General features: G+C 41.1%; 1 protein-coding gene and 1 non-coding gene across 7 annotated transcripts in view; one reads left to right on the top strand and one right to left on the bottom strand.

The window, feature by feature from the left end:
* Positions 1–15430, top strand: part of CNOT1 (CCR4-NOT transcription complex subunit 1) — a 121535-nt gene that overhangs the window by 46277 nt on the left and 59828 nt on the right. For all 6 annotated transcript variants that reach the window (XM_049786117.1, XM_049786114.1, XM_049786118.1 and 3 more), the window contains exons 11-16: positions 6605–6775; positions 7551–7678; positions 9355–9595; positions 13584–13703; positions 14880–15002; positions 15199–15350. In XM_049786117.1, coding sequence (XP_049642074.1) covers positions 6605–6775; positions 7551–7678; positions 9355–9595; positions 13584–13703; positions 14880–15002; positions 15199–15350 — 935 coding nt within the window. The remainder of the gene's footprint in view (positions 1–6604; positions 6776–7550; positions 7679–9354; positions 9596–13583; positions 13704–14879; positions 15003–15198; positions 15351–15430) is intronic.
* LOC126029142 (U6 spliceosomal RNA) lies at positions 542–648 on the bottom strand. The gene has a single exon (XR_007502795.1). It is a non-coding gene; the product is annotated as a U6 spliceosomal RNA (small nuclear RNA).

Below are 15430 nucleotides of genomic sequence, written 5' to 3'. Positions count from 1 at the left end.
TGGTTCGAATCCCGGTGTCCCATGTGGTCCCCCATGCCTGCCAGGAGCTATTTCTGAGCAGACAGCCAGGAGTAACCCCTGAGCACTGCCGGGTATGGCCCAAAAACCAAAAAAGAGAAATTACTCCTGGTAAACTCAGGGAACTATATGAGATGCTAGGGATCGAACCTGTGCAACTCCATGCAAGGCATATATACACTCTACTGACCGCTGTTACTCTGGCCCCTTTTTGTTTTTTTTTTGAGCCATACCCAGCAATGCTGTGAGATTCTGCACTCAGTAATTAACTCCTGGAAGTCCTCAGGATTTAACTCGTTGACTAGATGCAAGGCAAACACCCTAAGAGCTATTCCTATTTTTTTTTCTTTTGAAGAATATTCATATTGTTTTACATGAAGTCTAGACCAGTTGAAGTTCTCACCACTTTTCCTATGTCCATGCTAACACTGGTTGTTTAAGTTGTGTGTGTGTGTGTGTGTGTGTGTGTGTGTGTTTTTTGGGTGATGAGTGCCAGTCTCTGTCAGGAGATAACCATTTTTTTTAAAATATGGAATGTTTCACTAATTTGTATGTCATCCTCGAGTAGGGGCCATGGTAATCTTCTCTGTATCATTCCAATTTTAGTGTATGTGCTGCCAAAGCTAGCACATACCCAATTTATTGTTTTGATTTGCATTTCTCTGGTAATTTGTGATACGGAGTTTTATTACTGTGCTTTTTAGATTTTTTTTTAAATTATCCAACTTTTTTTGGTTTTTGGGCCACGCCTTGTGATGCTCAGGGGTTACACCTGGCTCTGTGCTCAGAAATCACTCCTGGCTTGGGGGACCATATGGGATGCTAGGGATGAATTGAGGTCTGTCTGCGTGCAAGGCAAGCGTCCTGCTACTCTGGCCCAAAACTATCCGACTCTAATTTCTTCTGATTTTTTTTCTTTTTTTTTTTTTTTTTTTTTTTTTGGTTTTTGGGTCACACCAGGCAGTGCTCAGGGGTTATTCCTGGCTCCAGGCTCAGAAATTGCTCCTGGCAGGCACGGGGGACCATATGGGACGCCGGGATTCGAACCGATGACCTCCTGCATGAAAGGCAAACGCTTTACCTCCATGCTATCTCTCCGGCCCCTGATTTTTTTTCTTATAAAATTGATTTACCAAGTTGTTCATAATATAGTTATTGCAGGCTTAAATATTCAAACACCAATCCCACTACCAGTGTCCCTACTTGCTCACCCATGATAGTCTGCCTCCATGCAGGCATAGACATTTCATAATGCTTGTTACAACACAAGTAAATAGAATTATCAAAACTTATATCAGCACAGGACAGTTTGAAATGATTGTTATATTGCTTCATGGTATCTACTAAAGTCAGTGTCTAATGATTTACTGGGCTGTGGTTTGTGTGAGCTGAGCCTTGTATGTTACTGTTTAGGCTCTCCAAAGTTGATAGGTTATTGTTTTTTTTTTTTGGAGGGGAGCAACACCGTTGACCAAGTTCTAGGGTTTCTCCTGGCGCTCAGAAATCGCTCCTGGCTGGGGACCATATGGGATGCTGGGGGATCGAACCGCAGTTTGTCATAGGCTAGCACTTGCAAGGCAGATGTCTTACATCTAGCACCACTGCGCCAGTCGCTCCGGCCCCTGAAGTTATAGATTATTATGAAACTTTCCTTCAGGTTTCCTGTGACAGTACTTAACTGACACTGGTCTTTGTGGTATAGGATTTATAGATCTAAAACAAATTTGGTGACTTGGAAGTTTGGTAGGGTTATGTTTGGAGTTGAGCTTTTTCTGTTTGAGGATGTAGCAGGTCGCATTGGACATTGGCATTCATGCGCTGAGGGGAATCTACTGCCTAACACCAATTGTTGACCATTGTTTCCTTGCTCCACTAAATATTTTGCTTCTTTATCAGATTTAACTGATCGTATATGAGATTCCATCTCTGGATTTTCTTTTTTTAACTCCTTCACTCCCACCTCTCATCTATGGATTTTCAATTCTATTTTATTGATTAGAAGATCTGTCTTTAGTCCAGTACTAAGCTATTTTAATTACTATAGCTTTGTAGTACAGTACAGTTTGAGGTTGGGAAAGTGATGCCTTCCATCTTTTCTCCAAGAATTTTTTTTTTTGGTTTTTGGGCCACACCCGTTTGACGCTCAGGGGTTACTCCTGGCTATGTGCTCAGAAATCGCCCCTGGCTTGGGGGGACCATATGGGACGCCGGGGGATCGAACCGCGGTCCTTCCTTGGCTAGCGTTTGCAAGGCAGACACCTTACCTCCAGCGCCACCTACCCGGCCCAACGCCACCTACCCGGCCCCTCCAAGAATTTCTTTGGCTGTTTGGTGTGTGGGGTATTTATTGTTTCATATGAACTTCAGAAGTGTTTGGTCTATTTCTCTGAAAAATGTCATGGGTATCCTTACAGGGATAATGCTCAGGAAATACTGCCATTTTGATGTTAATTCTCCCAGTCCATAACTAGGGGATGTGTTTCTATTTCCTTTTATTATTTTTATTTTTTAATATTTTGTATTCTTTTCAATAATTTTTATTGTGTCCAAAGTGAATTACAGATCTTTCAAAGTAATATTTTAGGTACATGGTTTCTTATTTTTTTGAAGTGATGCTTTATAGTTCTATGTGTATGTCCTTTACCTTTTTGATTAAGTTGATTTCTAGGTATTTGAGCTTTGTTGTTGCTGCAATGCTCAGGGATTATTCCTCTTGGGAGACTATATGGGATGCCAGAGACTGAACACAAGCAAGGCAAACATTCAACTCACTATACTATTGCTCTGGCCCTGTATTTGATTTTCTGAGCCAGAGTTGTAAATGGGATTAAAATTTATTTCACTTATTTGTATGTAGAAAAGCTGTATTTTGGCATGTTAATCTTGTAGGTAATCTATACAAATCTACTGTTTCTATGAGCTTCTTTTGCAGTGTTTTCTAAATATAGGAATATGTCACTTGCAAATAGAGCTTGATCTTTTTCCTATTTTGGTGCTGTTATCTTTTCTTGCCTAATTGTTATGTCAATTAGTACTTTATTGAATAGAAATGGTGAGTGCGAAACCTTGTCTTGTGCGGAATCTTAGATGGAACACTTTTTTTTTGTTTATTTTTGTTTTGTTTTTGGGCCATACCTGGTGGTGCTCAGGGGTTACTCCTCCTGGCTGTCTGCTCAGAAATAGCTCCTGGCAGGCACAGGGGCCATATGGGACACCGGGATTCGAACCAACCACCTTTGGTCCTGGATCGGCTGCTTGCAAGGCAAACACTGCTGTGCTATCTCTCCTGGCCCAGATGGAACAAACACTTTTAGTTGCTTGCCCCCATTGGCCATAGTGTTTGCTGTGGGTTGTGGTTAATGGCTTTGAGTATGTTGAGGAAGTCTTTTGAGACTTCCGTTTTGGACACCCTCAGCTATGCACAGGGGTAATTTCTGGGTCCTCACTTAATGAATTATTGCTCTCTTGGGGGAACCTTATAGAAAGCCGGGGATAAAATCTGGATTGGCCTTGTGCAAAGCAAACTCCCCTCCCTCCCTCCCTCCCTCCCTCCCTCCCTCCCTCCCTCCCTCCCTCCCTCCCTCCTAGGGCTTTTTTAAAATCATGAATGGGGACTGTGTCTTGTCTTAACACTTTTTCCTGCATCAGTTGATATGATAATGTGGGTATTTCCTCCCATAAGGATATGGTGTATTTGCCAGCGTATTAGACGACCCCCTAAATTTGCAGTTAAAACATAGGTTTAGGCCTATATTCGCTGTGTCAGACAGAATGTTCCTGTGCTGCAACTGTATGTACCACAGTGAGCCAATCACAACAAGCAAAGGTTCAAAGGTTATACTGTAATAGACTTCCTCTCTGACTCTGGCCAACCTGAGCAGGCTTTTGACAGTGTAGATTCCGGTCCAGAACATTGTCTAATTTGCATGCATAAAAAGCCTGCTTGGAGTGGCTGAGTTAAGAGAGGCGGTCCAAGCAGCCTTGCAGTGATTGGTGCAGGATTCAGTTGGAAAATTCGTTTTGTGGCAATATTCAGACAATTTTTGTTTAGCGGCACATTGAAACATTTTTCCAGATATACTCGGCCCCGATTTTCGATTGACTTGTTTTTGTTTCAAAAGTCATCTTATACGCCGGAAAATATGGTAGGTTTATTGACTTTATATGTTAAACCATACTTGTATCTCTGGGATGACTCCCACTTGGTCATGGCATATGATCTTTTTTTTTTTTTGGTTTTTGGGCCACACCCGGTAACGCTCAGGGGTTACTCCTGGCTTGGGGGACCATATGGGACACCGGGGGATAGAACCGTGGTCCGTCCAAGGCTAGCGCAGGCAAGGCAGACACCTTACCTTTAGCGCCACCGCCCGGCCCCTTTTTTTTCTTTTATTTTCTTTTTTCTTTTTTTTTTTTTTTTTTTTTTATCATTTTTGATTTTTGAACCACACCCAGACTGCTAGGTGTTACTCCTGGCAGGCTGGGGGACCAGATTCCAGGAATTGAACCCAGATTGGCTGTATGCAAGACAAATGCCCTATCCACTGTGCTATTGTTTTATACCTGGATATATGATCTTTTTGATGAGTTGATATTTTTTGTGCTGTGTCTGCCCATCATTTGGTATCAGGGTGATGCTTGTTTCTTAGAAACTGTTTAGGAGTTTTCTATTTCCTAAAAGAGCCTGAGAAGGATTGGCAGAGTAGATCCTCTTTAAAGGTTTGAAAGAACTCATTAGTGAATTGTCTTTTTTGGGAGACTTATTACCATTTCAATTTTGTCTATTGTAATAGGTCTGTTCAGGAGGTCTGCATAACAGTCCAAGAATTTATCCATTTCTTCTAGGTTCTCTCGTTCTGTGGTGTATAGATTTTCAAAGTAATATCTGATGTCTGTGGATTTCTGTCCTATCTATTGTGACCCCCCTCCATTTTTTTTCTGTTTCAGTTTAGTAGGATTCTCTTCTCCCTCCTTCTCTCTACCTCTACATCACTTCCCCTTGCCTCTCTCCCCCCTCTTCCCTCCCTTTCTCCTCTTTTCCCTGTCCCTCACCCCATTAATGCTAAGATGTTGCTCCTGGTTCTGTTCTCAGGAATTATGTCTTGTGATGAAGGGGAGCATATGGGATGTTTGAACCTGGTACAGTCCCATGCAAAGCAACTGCACCCTAAGTGTTCTGTTCTTTAATACCCTCTTCCTTCCTTCCTTCCTTCCTTCCTTCCTTCCTTCCTTCCTTCCTTCCTTCCTTCCTTCCTTCCTTCCTTCCTTCCTTCCTTCCTTCCTTCCTTCCTTCCTTCCTTCCTTCCTTCCTTCCTTCCTTCCTTCCTTCCTCCCTCCCTCCCTCCCTCCCTCCCTCCCTCCCTCCCTCCCTCCCTCCCTCCCTCCCTCCCTCCCTCCCTCCCTCCCTCCCTCCCTCCCTCCCTCCCTCCCTCCCTCCCTCCCTCCCTCCCTCCCTCTCTCTCTCTCTCTCTCTTTCTTTCTTTCTTTCTTTCTTTCTTTCTTTCTTTCTTTCTTTCTTTCTTTCTTTCTTTCTTTCTCTCTCTCTCTCTTTTCTCTCTCTCCTTCCTTTCTTTCTCCCCCTCCCTCCCTCTTTCTCTCTCCCTTCCTTTCTCTCTCCCTCCCTGCCTCCCTCTCCTCTTCCCCCCCCTTCCCTTTCATTCTTTCAAATATTATTGATTGGTTTTTAGGCCACACCCTGCGATGCTCAGGGATTACTCCTGCCAGTCTGGGGACCATATGGGATGCTGGGAATCAAACAGGGTCTCTACCAGGTCAGCTGCATGTAAGGCAAATGCCCTACTGCTGTGCTATCTCTCAGGCCCTAGAGGGATTACTTCTGACTCTACAATTTAGGATTACTTTTGGCAGTGCTTGAGACTATTAGGATGCTGGGAATTGAACCCAGGTTGGCCACATGCAAGGCAAGCATTCCACCCACTGTGCTATGACCCTGGCCTTGGTCTGCTATAAATCTGAGGCTATTCCTTTCTATGTAAATTATTTCTTTGCTCTTTTTGTTTGTTTGTTTGTTTTTGAGCCACACTTAGTGATGCTCTAGAGGTTACTCCTGGCTATACTCTTAGTAATCCCTCCTGGCTTGGGGGAGCTATAGGGGATGACTGGATTTGAACCACCGCCCTCCTGCATTCAAGGCAAACGCCCTACCTCCATGCTATGTCTTCGGCCCTGGATTTTTTTTTTGTTGTTGTTGTTTTCTTTTTTGGGGGGGGGGGGGAAGCACACCCGGTGATGCTCAGAGGTTACTCCTGGCTATAGGCTCAGAAATCCCTCCTGGCTTGGATGGGACCATGTGGGATGCCAGGATTCAAACCACCATTCATCTTGAATTGGCTGCATGCAAGGCAAACACCTTAACGCTGTGCTATCTCTCAGGCCCAGTGTTGGGACTTTTTAATATTTCCTTTTTTTTTTTTAATATTTACCTTTTAAAAAAACCTTTCTGCAAATTCTAGATGATTTTTAGTTTATTGTTAGAACATCTTAGTTGAAAAGTATATATAGACTCTGGTTAAAGTATCAAAACATATCTTCTTTTGTTTATTAAAGCATTTTATTTTATTTTAAGAACCCGAGTTTGAATTTCAAGGAAGTAACTTATGAACTGGACCATCCTGGATTTCAAATTCGTGATAGTAAAGGACTTCATAATGTTGTTTATGGCATTCAGAGGGGTCTGGGAATGGAAGTATTCCCAGTTGACCTCATATACAGGCCTTGGAAACATGCAGAAGGCCAGGTAAGTGAATGGTGTAGAATTATAGAAGGGGAACAGAATAATGTGTTTTGCATTGCTTTATATAGTGATATATGTGTATACATGTATATATACATATGCATATGTAGGTTTCTATATTTTATATGGCTTTATGTAGTGCTATTTATGCAGCATTAAAAAAAATAATTCCTATAGTTCTGAAAAGCAGAGATAACCATCTCTTTCGTTTGTTTGCTTATTTGTTTTTTTTGACTACACCTGTCAGTGCTCAGTGGTTACTCTGGGTTCTGGATCAGGAATTACTCCAGGTGGTGCTCAGAGCCCATATGGGATGGCAGGTGGTATTGAACCTGGGTCCTCAGTATGCAAGGTCGACCCATTGTAATTTTACTCCAGCCCCCAGGTAGCTATAATTTTTTTGTTGTTGTTGTTAACACCTGGGATTGTTCAGTATTTGCTCTTGGGTTTGTGCTTAGGGATGGTTCTTGAGAGACATATGGAGCACATGTAATCGATTAAATTCAGATTGGCCATGTGTAAGGCAAACACCTTGCCTGTCACGCCATGTTGCTGGCCCCAAAAGTCATAAATCACGAGGAAACATAGATTATATAACGTCCCATGGCACGGTAGTTTCTGTGGTCATCTCAGCGTGTATCTTTTGTTTGATACGTTTTTGAAAAATCTTTTTTAAGGGAAATAGTCATTCTAGTAACGTTTAGATTGAAATTGTTTTGCACTTTTTAATATTCAGTCATTTAAATGATAGTAACTCTTAAATTTTCTCTTACTGCAGCTATCCTTCATTCAGCATTCCCTAATAAATCCAGAGATCTTTTGTTTTGCTGACTATCCCTGTCATTCTGTTGCCACTGATATTCTGAAAGCACCACCAGAGGACGACAATCGAGAAATTGCCACATGGTAAGCAATCTCATCTACCTTTGTATAAGGATATTTGTCTTTTTATTATAAATTAGTGGTGAGTACTTCTTGAGTTTCCATTTTTTTTCTTAACCCCGGGCCACACCTGGTGCTGCACTGGAGTTCCTGGTTCTGTGCTCAGAAGTTACTTCTGGTGGGCTCATGGGACTATAAGGGATGTCGGGGATTGATTGGCTGCATAGAAGGAATATGCCCTACCAGATGTATCAATTCAACTCTCCATGACATATTTCATGTGCCTATTTTTAAAAATAAAAAAAAGGGACACTGGTAAATAAATTTATTGTACGGGGCCAGAGAGAAAGCGCAGCAGTAGAGTGTTTGCCTTGCATGCAGAAGGACGGTGGTTCGAATTCTGGCATCCCCATGGTCCCCCAAGCCTGCCAGGAGCGGTTTCTGAGCGTAGAGTCAGGAGTAAGCCCTGAGTGCTGCCGGGTGTGACTCAAAAACAAAAAAAAAATAAATAAAAATTTTACTGTATATACTCAAGTATAAGCCGACCCCCCCCCCCATATTTTACCCTTAAAAACTGGGAAACTTAGTGACTCGAGTATAAGCCAAGAAAGAAAATGCAGCAGCCACTGGTAAATTTCAAAAATATAAATATATACCCAAAACAATTATAATAATTGAGGAATCAGTAGGTTAAATGCTTTTCTTTTTTTTTTTTTTTTTGGTTTTTGGGTCACACCTGGCAGTGCTCAGGGGTTATTCCTGGCTCCAGGCTCAGAAATTGCTCCTGGCAGGCACAGGGGACCATATGGGGCGCCGGGATTCGAACCGATGACCTCCTGCATGAAAGGCAAATGCCTTACCTCCATGCTATCTCTCCGGCCCCGGTTAAATGCTTTTCAATAGTTATTGCTAAAGAAAAACGTAAACTAACAACAATAACTTTAAAACTTTAAAGTGTAGAAAACTGTAGCTTAACAGGCAGTCAAGCTAAACCACAAAGGTTAAATTTCTTCAAAATTGGATTCCTCTTCCTCCTCATCTGTGTATCCAAACAGCTTCAGCTGTATCTGATGTGGGGTATCAGCATAGACATTGTCATCATCACTGCTGTCGGTCTCATATAAAAGCGCAGAGTATTGTGGGTTAAATAGTTCAGTGGCATATAGTTCAGTTCAGCTGCTTACCTTTTCAGCTCAGCCATAACTTCTGGACAGTGCTGAAGCACCACCCCTTTCAGCAGACATGCATTTTTTTTTTTTTTTGGGTCACACCTGGTGATGCTCAGGGGTTACTCCTGGCTATGTGCTCAAAAATTGCTCCTGGCTTTGAGTACCATATGGGATGCCAGGGGATCGAACTGTGGTCCATCCTAAGCTAGTTTGGGCAAGGCAGACACCTTACCACTTGCGCCACCGGTCCCAACTACGTGCATTTGATTTGGTGCGCGCACACCAAATCAAATGATCTGTATGAACCGATTATATATAGCACTACTTTAAAAACAAAAACAAACAAAAAAAAACCCAGCCAATTTGAAATTAATCTAAAAGGCATTTCAGATGTTATTTTGGAAAGAACTGATTTACAAAGTTTTCAAAAATAAAAGAAGATGAGCTTGATTTTTGTCTCTGGCTGTTATTGGGAAATAAATTTGCAGTCTTATAATTTTACTGATAGAAAGTTTTCTTTTATTCTTATAGGAAGAGCTTGGATTTGATTGAATCTCTCTTGAGGCTTGCAGAGGTGGGGCAATATGAGCAAGTCAAACAACTCTTCAGCTTCCCTATTAAACACTGTCCGGACATGCTAGTATTGGCCTTACTACAAATCAACACCTCCTGGCACACCTTGCGCCATGAGCTCATCTCCACTCTGATGCCAATTTTTCTTGGAAATCACCCTAACTCAGCTATTATTTTGCACTATGCATGGCACGGACAGGTAAGAGACATTATTTTTTTGTTCTACTAAAAAGTTTATCTTTTGGCATCATTTGAGCATTAAAGTATAATGTTTCAAGTAGATGATGCTTTTTAAAAATTTAATACTATCTGGTCAAGAGATAGCTCACAGGGCTTTGCACACATAAGGCCTTCTTTCAATGCCCATTACTGCATGTGTACCCTTAGCACTGTTTGAAAAACTTAATAGGACTGTGCAAAAAGAATAAAAAAAATTAGCATTATGAGAGCTTTCTGTTGTTAGGACCATAGTGTCCTTTGCAGAAGTGATGGTGGTGGTGAGTATATGGGGCCATATCCAGAGGTAACCTGGGGATTCTATTAATTTTGTATTTAGGATCATATACAAGCCTGAGGATTGAATCCAATTTGTCCACGTGTAAGGCAAACACCTTAATGCACTCTTAGGCCCCATCTCTGACTCCACAGTTTCTTATTTGGGGGCCACACTCTGCTGTGCTCACGGATTACTCCTGGTAGTCTTGGGAGACCATGGTCAAACCTGGGTCTACTGCATGCAGAGCAAACATTCAACTCACTGTATTCTTACAACTCTAGCCTCAACAATGTCCTTTTGATGGAAGTAAGGAGCTTATCAGTAATAATGGAATTAGCACATACTTTTAAATAATAAATTGAAGAAACAGTTTAATAGTATAATTCTATTTGCTTTAATCCAGAAATTATATATATATATATATATATATATTATAATATATATGTTTTTTTGGGAGAGGGGCACATTCGGTGAATCTCAAGGATCACTCCTGGCTATGCGCTCAGAAATTACTCCTGAGTTGGGGGACCATATGGGATGCCTGGATTTGAACCACCATTCACCCTGGATTCCCTGCTGCAAGGCAAACACTCCTGCCCCAGCAATTATATTCTTAGTCAAAACCTTTTTTGGGGGGGGGGGGTCTTTGGTTTTTGGGCCATACCTAGTGACGCTCAGTGGTTACTCCTGGCTCTGTGCTCAGAAATCGCTCCTGGCTTGGGGGATCCTATGGGAAGTTGGGGATTGAACCCAGGTCTGTTGGAGTCAGCCTGATGTAGTACATGATAGTACAGTCCCTATTGCTGTGCTATATCACTCCGGCCCCAAGTCAAAAGCCCATGTGCTATATATATCTTTTTTTTTCTCCATAAAACACACTGAGTAGAATGTATCTGACACCTTTATTTTGATTTGAAAATGTATTTTTCTTTTTTTTAATGCCTCCTCTTCCTGTATTTTTCAATAATACCAGAGCAGAATCTTCAGTGTATGTGATACATACATACTTTATCCAGTGATACACTTTGTATTAAGAAAAGTCATTTTTTTTTTCATATCAAGTGCCTTTTTCAGCCTTTTGTTTTGGTAGCTCACACTATATAATAAGAGTTTGTTTTATTTAGGCAACATATTTATAATTAATGATGGTTAGCATGGGGTGAAGCAATAGGAAATGAATTTACATTGCATGTGGCTGGCCAGGGTTCAGTCTTCAACATTCTGTATGATTCCAAAGAGCCTGACAGGAGTGATCCCTGAACGCCAACCCAGGAGTAATAAGCCTGAGTACTATTGGGTGGGCCAAAAACAAAAAACAAAACCCAAAACCCAAAAACCACCAACAAACAGAAACCCCCTTATCCCAATAAGCAAAAACAAACAAACAAAAAGGTTAGCTTTTCCATTTTTGTCCTTCTTTACTGAAACTCAAATCATATGATAGACATAATAGTTTACAGATGTTTAATATCTAGCTAAGATTTTTTTTTTTACCTGTTCATGCAGTACTTTTTGTGGATTTTTTTGGGGGGCAACACCTGGCCATGTTCCGGAGTTACTCCATGCTCCACACTTGGCCATCATTTTTGGCAGTGCTGAGGATGCACACAGGCACACTACCCACCACTATATTATGTCCTGGAGAAATGATTTTGGTGGAGCAGTAGTAATTGACCTTTTTTTGCTCCTATGAAAAATAGATGTCCTGCTTAGTTGTTGTATTACAATCTACATACCTGTATATCAGTCCTTAAAGCAGGATTCTTCTGGTAAGAAGAAAAAAGAAATTAAATGATCAGCAGAAAGTGCATATTCTCATTTGTAGAAATAGATTTTGAAGTGAGATTATTCCTAACTTTGAAGACTCATTCCTAGAATTAGTGATAGAGCACTCTAGTATGCAAATTGATGGATAATTTCTATATATTTCTAAAAAGCTATATATTTTAAACTTTCTTTTTTTGGTTTTTCGATTTTTTTGGTCACACCTGGTGACACTCGGGTTATTCCTGGCTATGCGCTCAGAAATCACTCCTGACTTGGGGGACTATATGGGACACCAGGGGATCGAATGGCAGTCTGTCCTAGGCTAGCACCGGCAAGGCAAACGCCTTACAGCTCTGCACCACCTCTCCAGCCCCTATTTTGTTTTTAATTTAAGAGAGGTACTTTATAACTTCTGTTTGATTTTTTTTTCTTTTGTTTTGTCTTTGGACCATGCCTGGAGACGCTCAGGGCCATTCCTGGCTATGCTCTCAGAAATTGCTCCTGGTTTGAGGGACCATATGGGACGCTGAGGGATTGAATTTCAGTCCGTTCTAGGTTAGCTTGTGCAGGGCAAACGTCTTAACGCTTGCACCACCACTCTGACTCTGAGAAGTACTTTATAATTTAAGGAATTAAATCAATTTGATGTACTCTCAATCCACACTATTCTTTTTATTTGGGGGGGGTGTTACTCCTGGCTCTGTGCTCAGAAATCACTCCTGCAGGCTCGGGGGACCATATGGGATGCCAGGGATTGAATCCAAGTCCTTCTAGGCTTGGCAGCATGCAAGGCAAAACACTCTACCGCTGTGCTATCACTCCGGCTCCCCAACACTGTATTGTTAATTATTTTGTTTCAAAATATTTAGGCAGACCTTTATAGGACAAATAATTATTTAAACTCTGATTTAGGGGAAGACTATTTTGGGCAGGGGTTTGGGCCACAACCAGCAGATCTTAGGAGTTACTTCTGGCTCTGCTCAGGAATTAATTCCCTGGCAGGCTTAGGAGACCATATGAGATGCTGGGGATTGAATCCAGATAGGCCACATGCAAGGCAAATGCTCCACACTATGGCCCCCTGCTTGAGCATTGTCTTAAAGTTTTCCCTGTTATTTCTCCAAGTAAAATTGACCATTCTCACTAGTTCTTATCAAAATGTTTTGCTATATTGTTATTGAATCCTCCTCTACCCCCACCTTTTTTTTTTTTTTTTTTTTTTTTGGTTTTTGGGCCACACCCGGTGTTGCTCAGGGGTTACTCCTGGCTGTCCGCTCAGAAATAGCTCCTGGCAGGCACAGGGGACCATATGGGACACCGGGATTCGAACCAACCACCTTTGGTCCTGGATCGGCTGCTTGCAAGGCAAACGCCGCTGTGCTATCTCTCCGGGCCCTACCCCACCCTTTTTTAAGATTTATTTAAATATTGTGGTTACGAGGTTGTTTATAATACAGTCCTTCCAAAGATAAAAGTTGTTCACGATTGAGTTATAGTCATACAATGTACGACAACCACAACTCACATGCATTTCCCGCCACTCTTATCAACAGTTTCCTTCTTATCCTCTCTAATGCCCTTTTCACTCCCATCCACTCTGCCCCCTGCTTTTGATTCTGAGTCAGGCATTCTTCTTCTTATTCTCCTTCGTTCTCTCATTCTCTCTTCCTCCTTCCCTCTCTCTACCTTCCTCCCCCATCTCCTCCCTCTAATCTTTTTTGAACACTGCTTTGCATTGCTGTTCATGAAAGGGTGCCATGCATGTCATTTCCACTCTGGCAAGCTTCCTACCTTGGGCAGGTCCTCCTAATCCTCATTTCTATTGTCTATTGTGGGGATATTCTCCCCCCCCACAGTCTTTTATTTCTTTATATCCCACAGATGAGTGCAATTATTTTATATTACCTACTCACCCTTCTTTCAGGGACAGTCTCCCTCAATCCGCCAACTTATTATGCATGCAATGGCAGAATGGTACATGCGTGGGGAGCAGTATGACCAGGCCAAATTGTCTCGAATACTTGATGTGGCCCAGGACTTGAAGGTGAGTTTGGAGGGAAGGATTGGCTTTGTGATGAAATTATATTTTTAATAACTTAATGCTGAATAATGTGCATGCACATACATATGAATAATACACATCTTTTTGCTAGAATGAGATGAGATTTAAAATTTGACTTTTAAGTAGAGAGGGATTGGGAGGATATGTAAAACTTTGTTTTACATTTAATTAGATACTTGGTCTTCTATGAAATTTGGAAGGCTATTTCTATTTTTATGTTTTTTGGCCACTCCTGGCAGTACTTGGGATACTCCTCAGAAATTGCTCCTAGCAGGCTCAGGGAACCATAGGATGCTGGGGATTGAATCTGGGGCCAGTCCTGAACCAGCAGCATGCAAGGCAAATGCTCTACCACTGTGCTATTGCTCCAGCCCTGGAAGGCTATTTTAAAGTGATAGTTGTTTAGATGTCTTTTCAAATGTCACTGTAGGAGAATTTGTGGAGAGCTAATTGGATTTCAAAATCCCTTTTAAGAATCTCATTAGTCTTATTTGGTTATTTTGAGTCACTTTGATCACTAGGTTCATAGTACAGGTATATACTTAGATTAGAATAAGCCTGAATTTAAGCCTTTGTGTTAGGAAACATGCAGCAGTTATTGGGGAGACTATTTGGTAGTAGGTATCTAAATAGGGATGCCTTAATATGGAAAATTACAGTATAGCCCTTTGAGCTCTTTATGGGCCTTAAATTATATATATTTTTTGAAGTGGATGAGAATTTTTAAGCCTTGTTTCTTGGATGTGCTTTAAGTGTAATTACTTGAAAAGGCACAGGATAAATTAGGGTATTTAAGAGAAAGCCATGTGTTCATCTTTAAAATATGGTCATACTGAGCTGGAAGGATAGCACAGGAGATAAGGTGTTTGCCTTGTATGCAACTGACCCTGCCAGGAGTCATTTCTAAGTGCACAGAAAGGAGTAGCCCCTGAGCGTTGCTGAGTGTTGCCCCAAAACCAAAAACAAAGGAAAAAAATAAAAATCATACCTTAAACTTACATTACTACAGTATTTCATTGAACTGATTTTTAAAATTCTTCACAAGAAAATGCTAGTAGATATTTTTGTTTGGCTACTTTTTAAAACAAATCAGGAAACAAAGTAAGAGAAAGTTACTTAACTGCCTGACTTGTAGTTTATAATATTCTTTTTCTTTAGGCTTTGTCAATGCTGCTAAATGGTACTCCATTTGCCTTTGTTATTGACCTTGCTGCACTTGCTTCTCGTCGTGAATACCTCAAACTTGACAAGTGGCTCACAGATAAAATTCGAGAGCATGGAGTAAGCAGGACATTTTCATTTATTACTGCCTTTAAATTTGAATGTTAAAATAGTTAAAGAAAATCTTTTAAAATGGCAATGAAGGGGTGACTATTATCTGGATTTTAGTAATGATTCTTAGTCTAACTGCAGGCTATTTATTTTAAATCTGAAAGTAATTAAGCTTAAGTACACTGAGGCATTTTCTCCATTTCAGGAGCCTTTTATCCAGGCATGCATGACTTTTTTAAAGCGACGGTGCCCTTCTATTTTGGGTGGACTTGCCCCAGAGAAAGATCAACCGAAAAGTGCTCAACTTCCTCCAGAAACGCTGGCGACAATGTTGGCATGTTTACAAGCTTGTGCTGGGTAAGAACAGCATAGTCAAAAATGATTAGAATTAGAGTGGGAAAGTTATTGATTTGGGAAAGAAGGGCTGAATAATTAAA

The sequence above is a fragment of the Suncus etruscus genome, chromosome 14 (genome assembly GCF_024139225.1).
Source record: "Suncus etruscus isolate mSunEtr1 chromosome 14, mSunEtr1.pri.cur, whole genome shotgun sequence".
NCBI lineage: Eukaryota > Metazoa > Chordata > Mammalia > Eulipotyphla > Soricidae > Suncus > Suncus etruscus.
The sequence above is the reverse complement of the archived record's forward strand: the minus strand, read 5'-3'. Positions and strand labels throughout refer to the sequence as shown.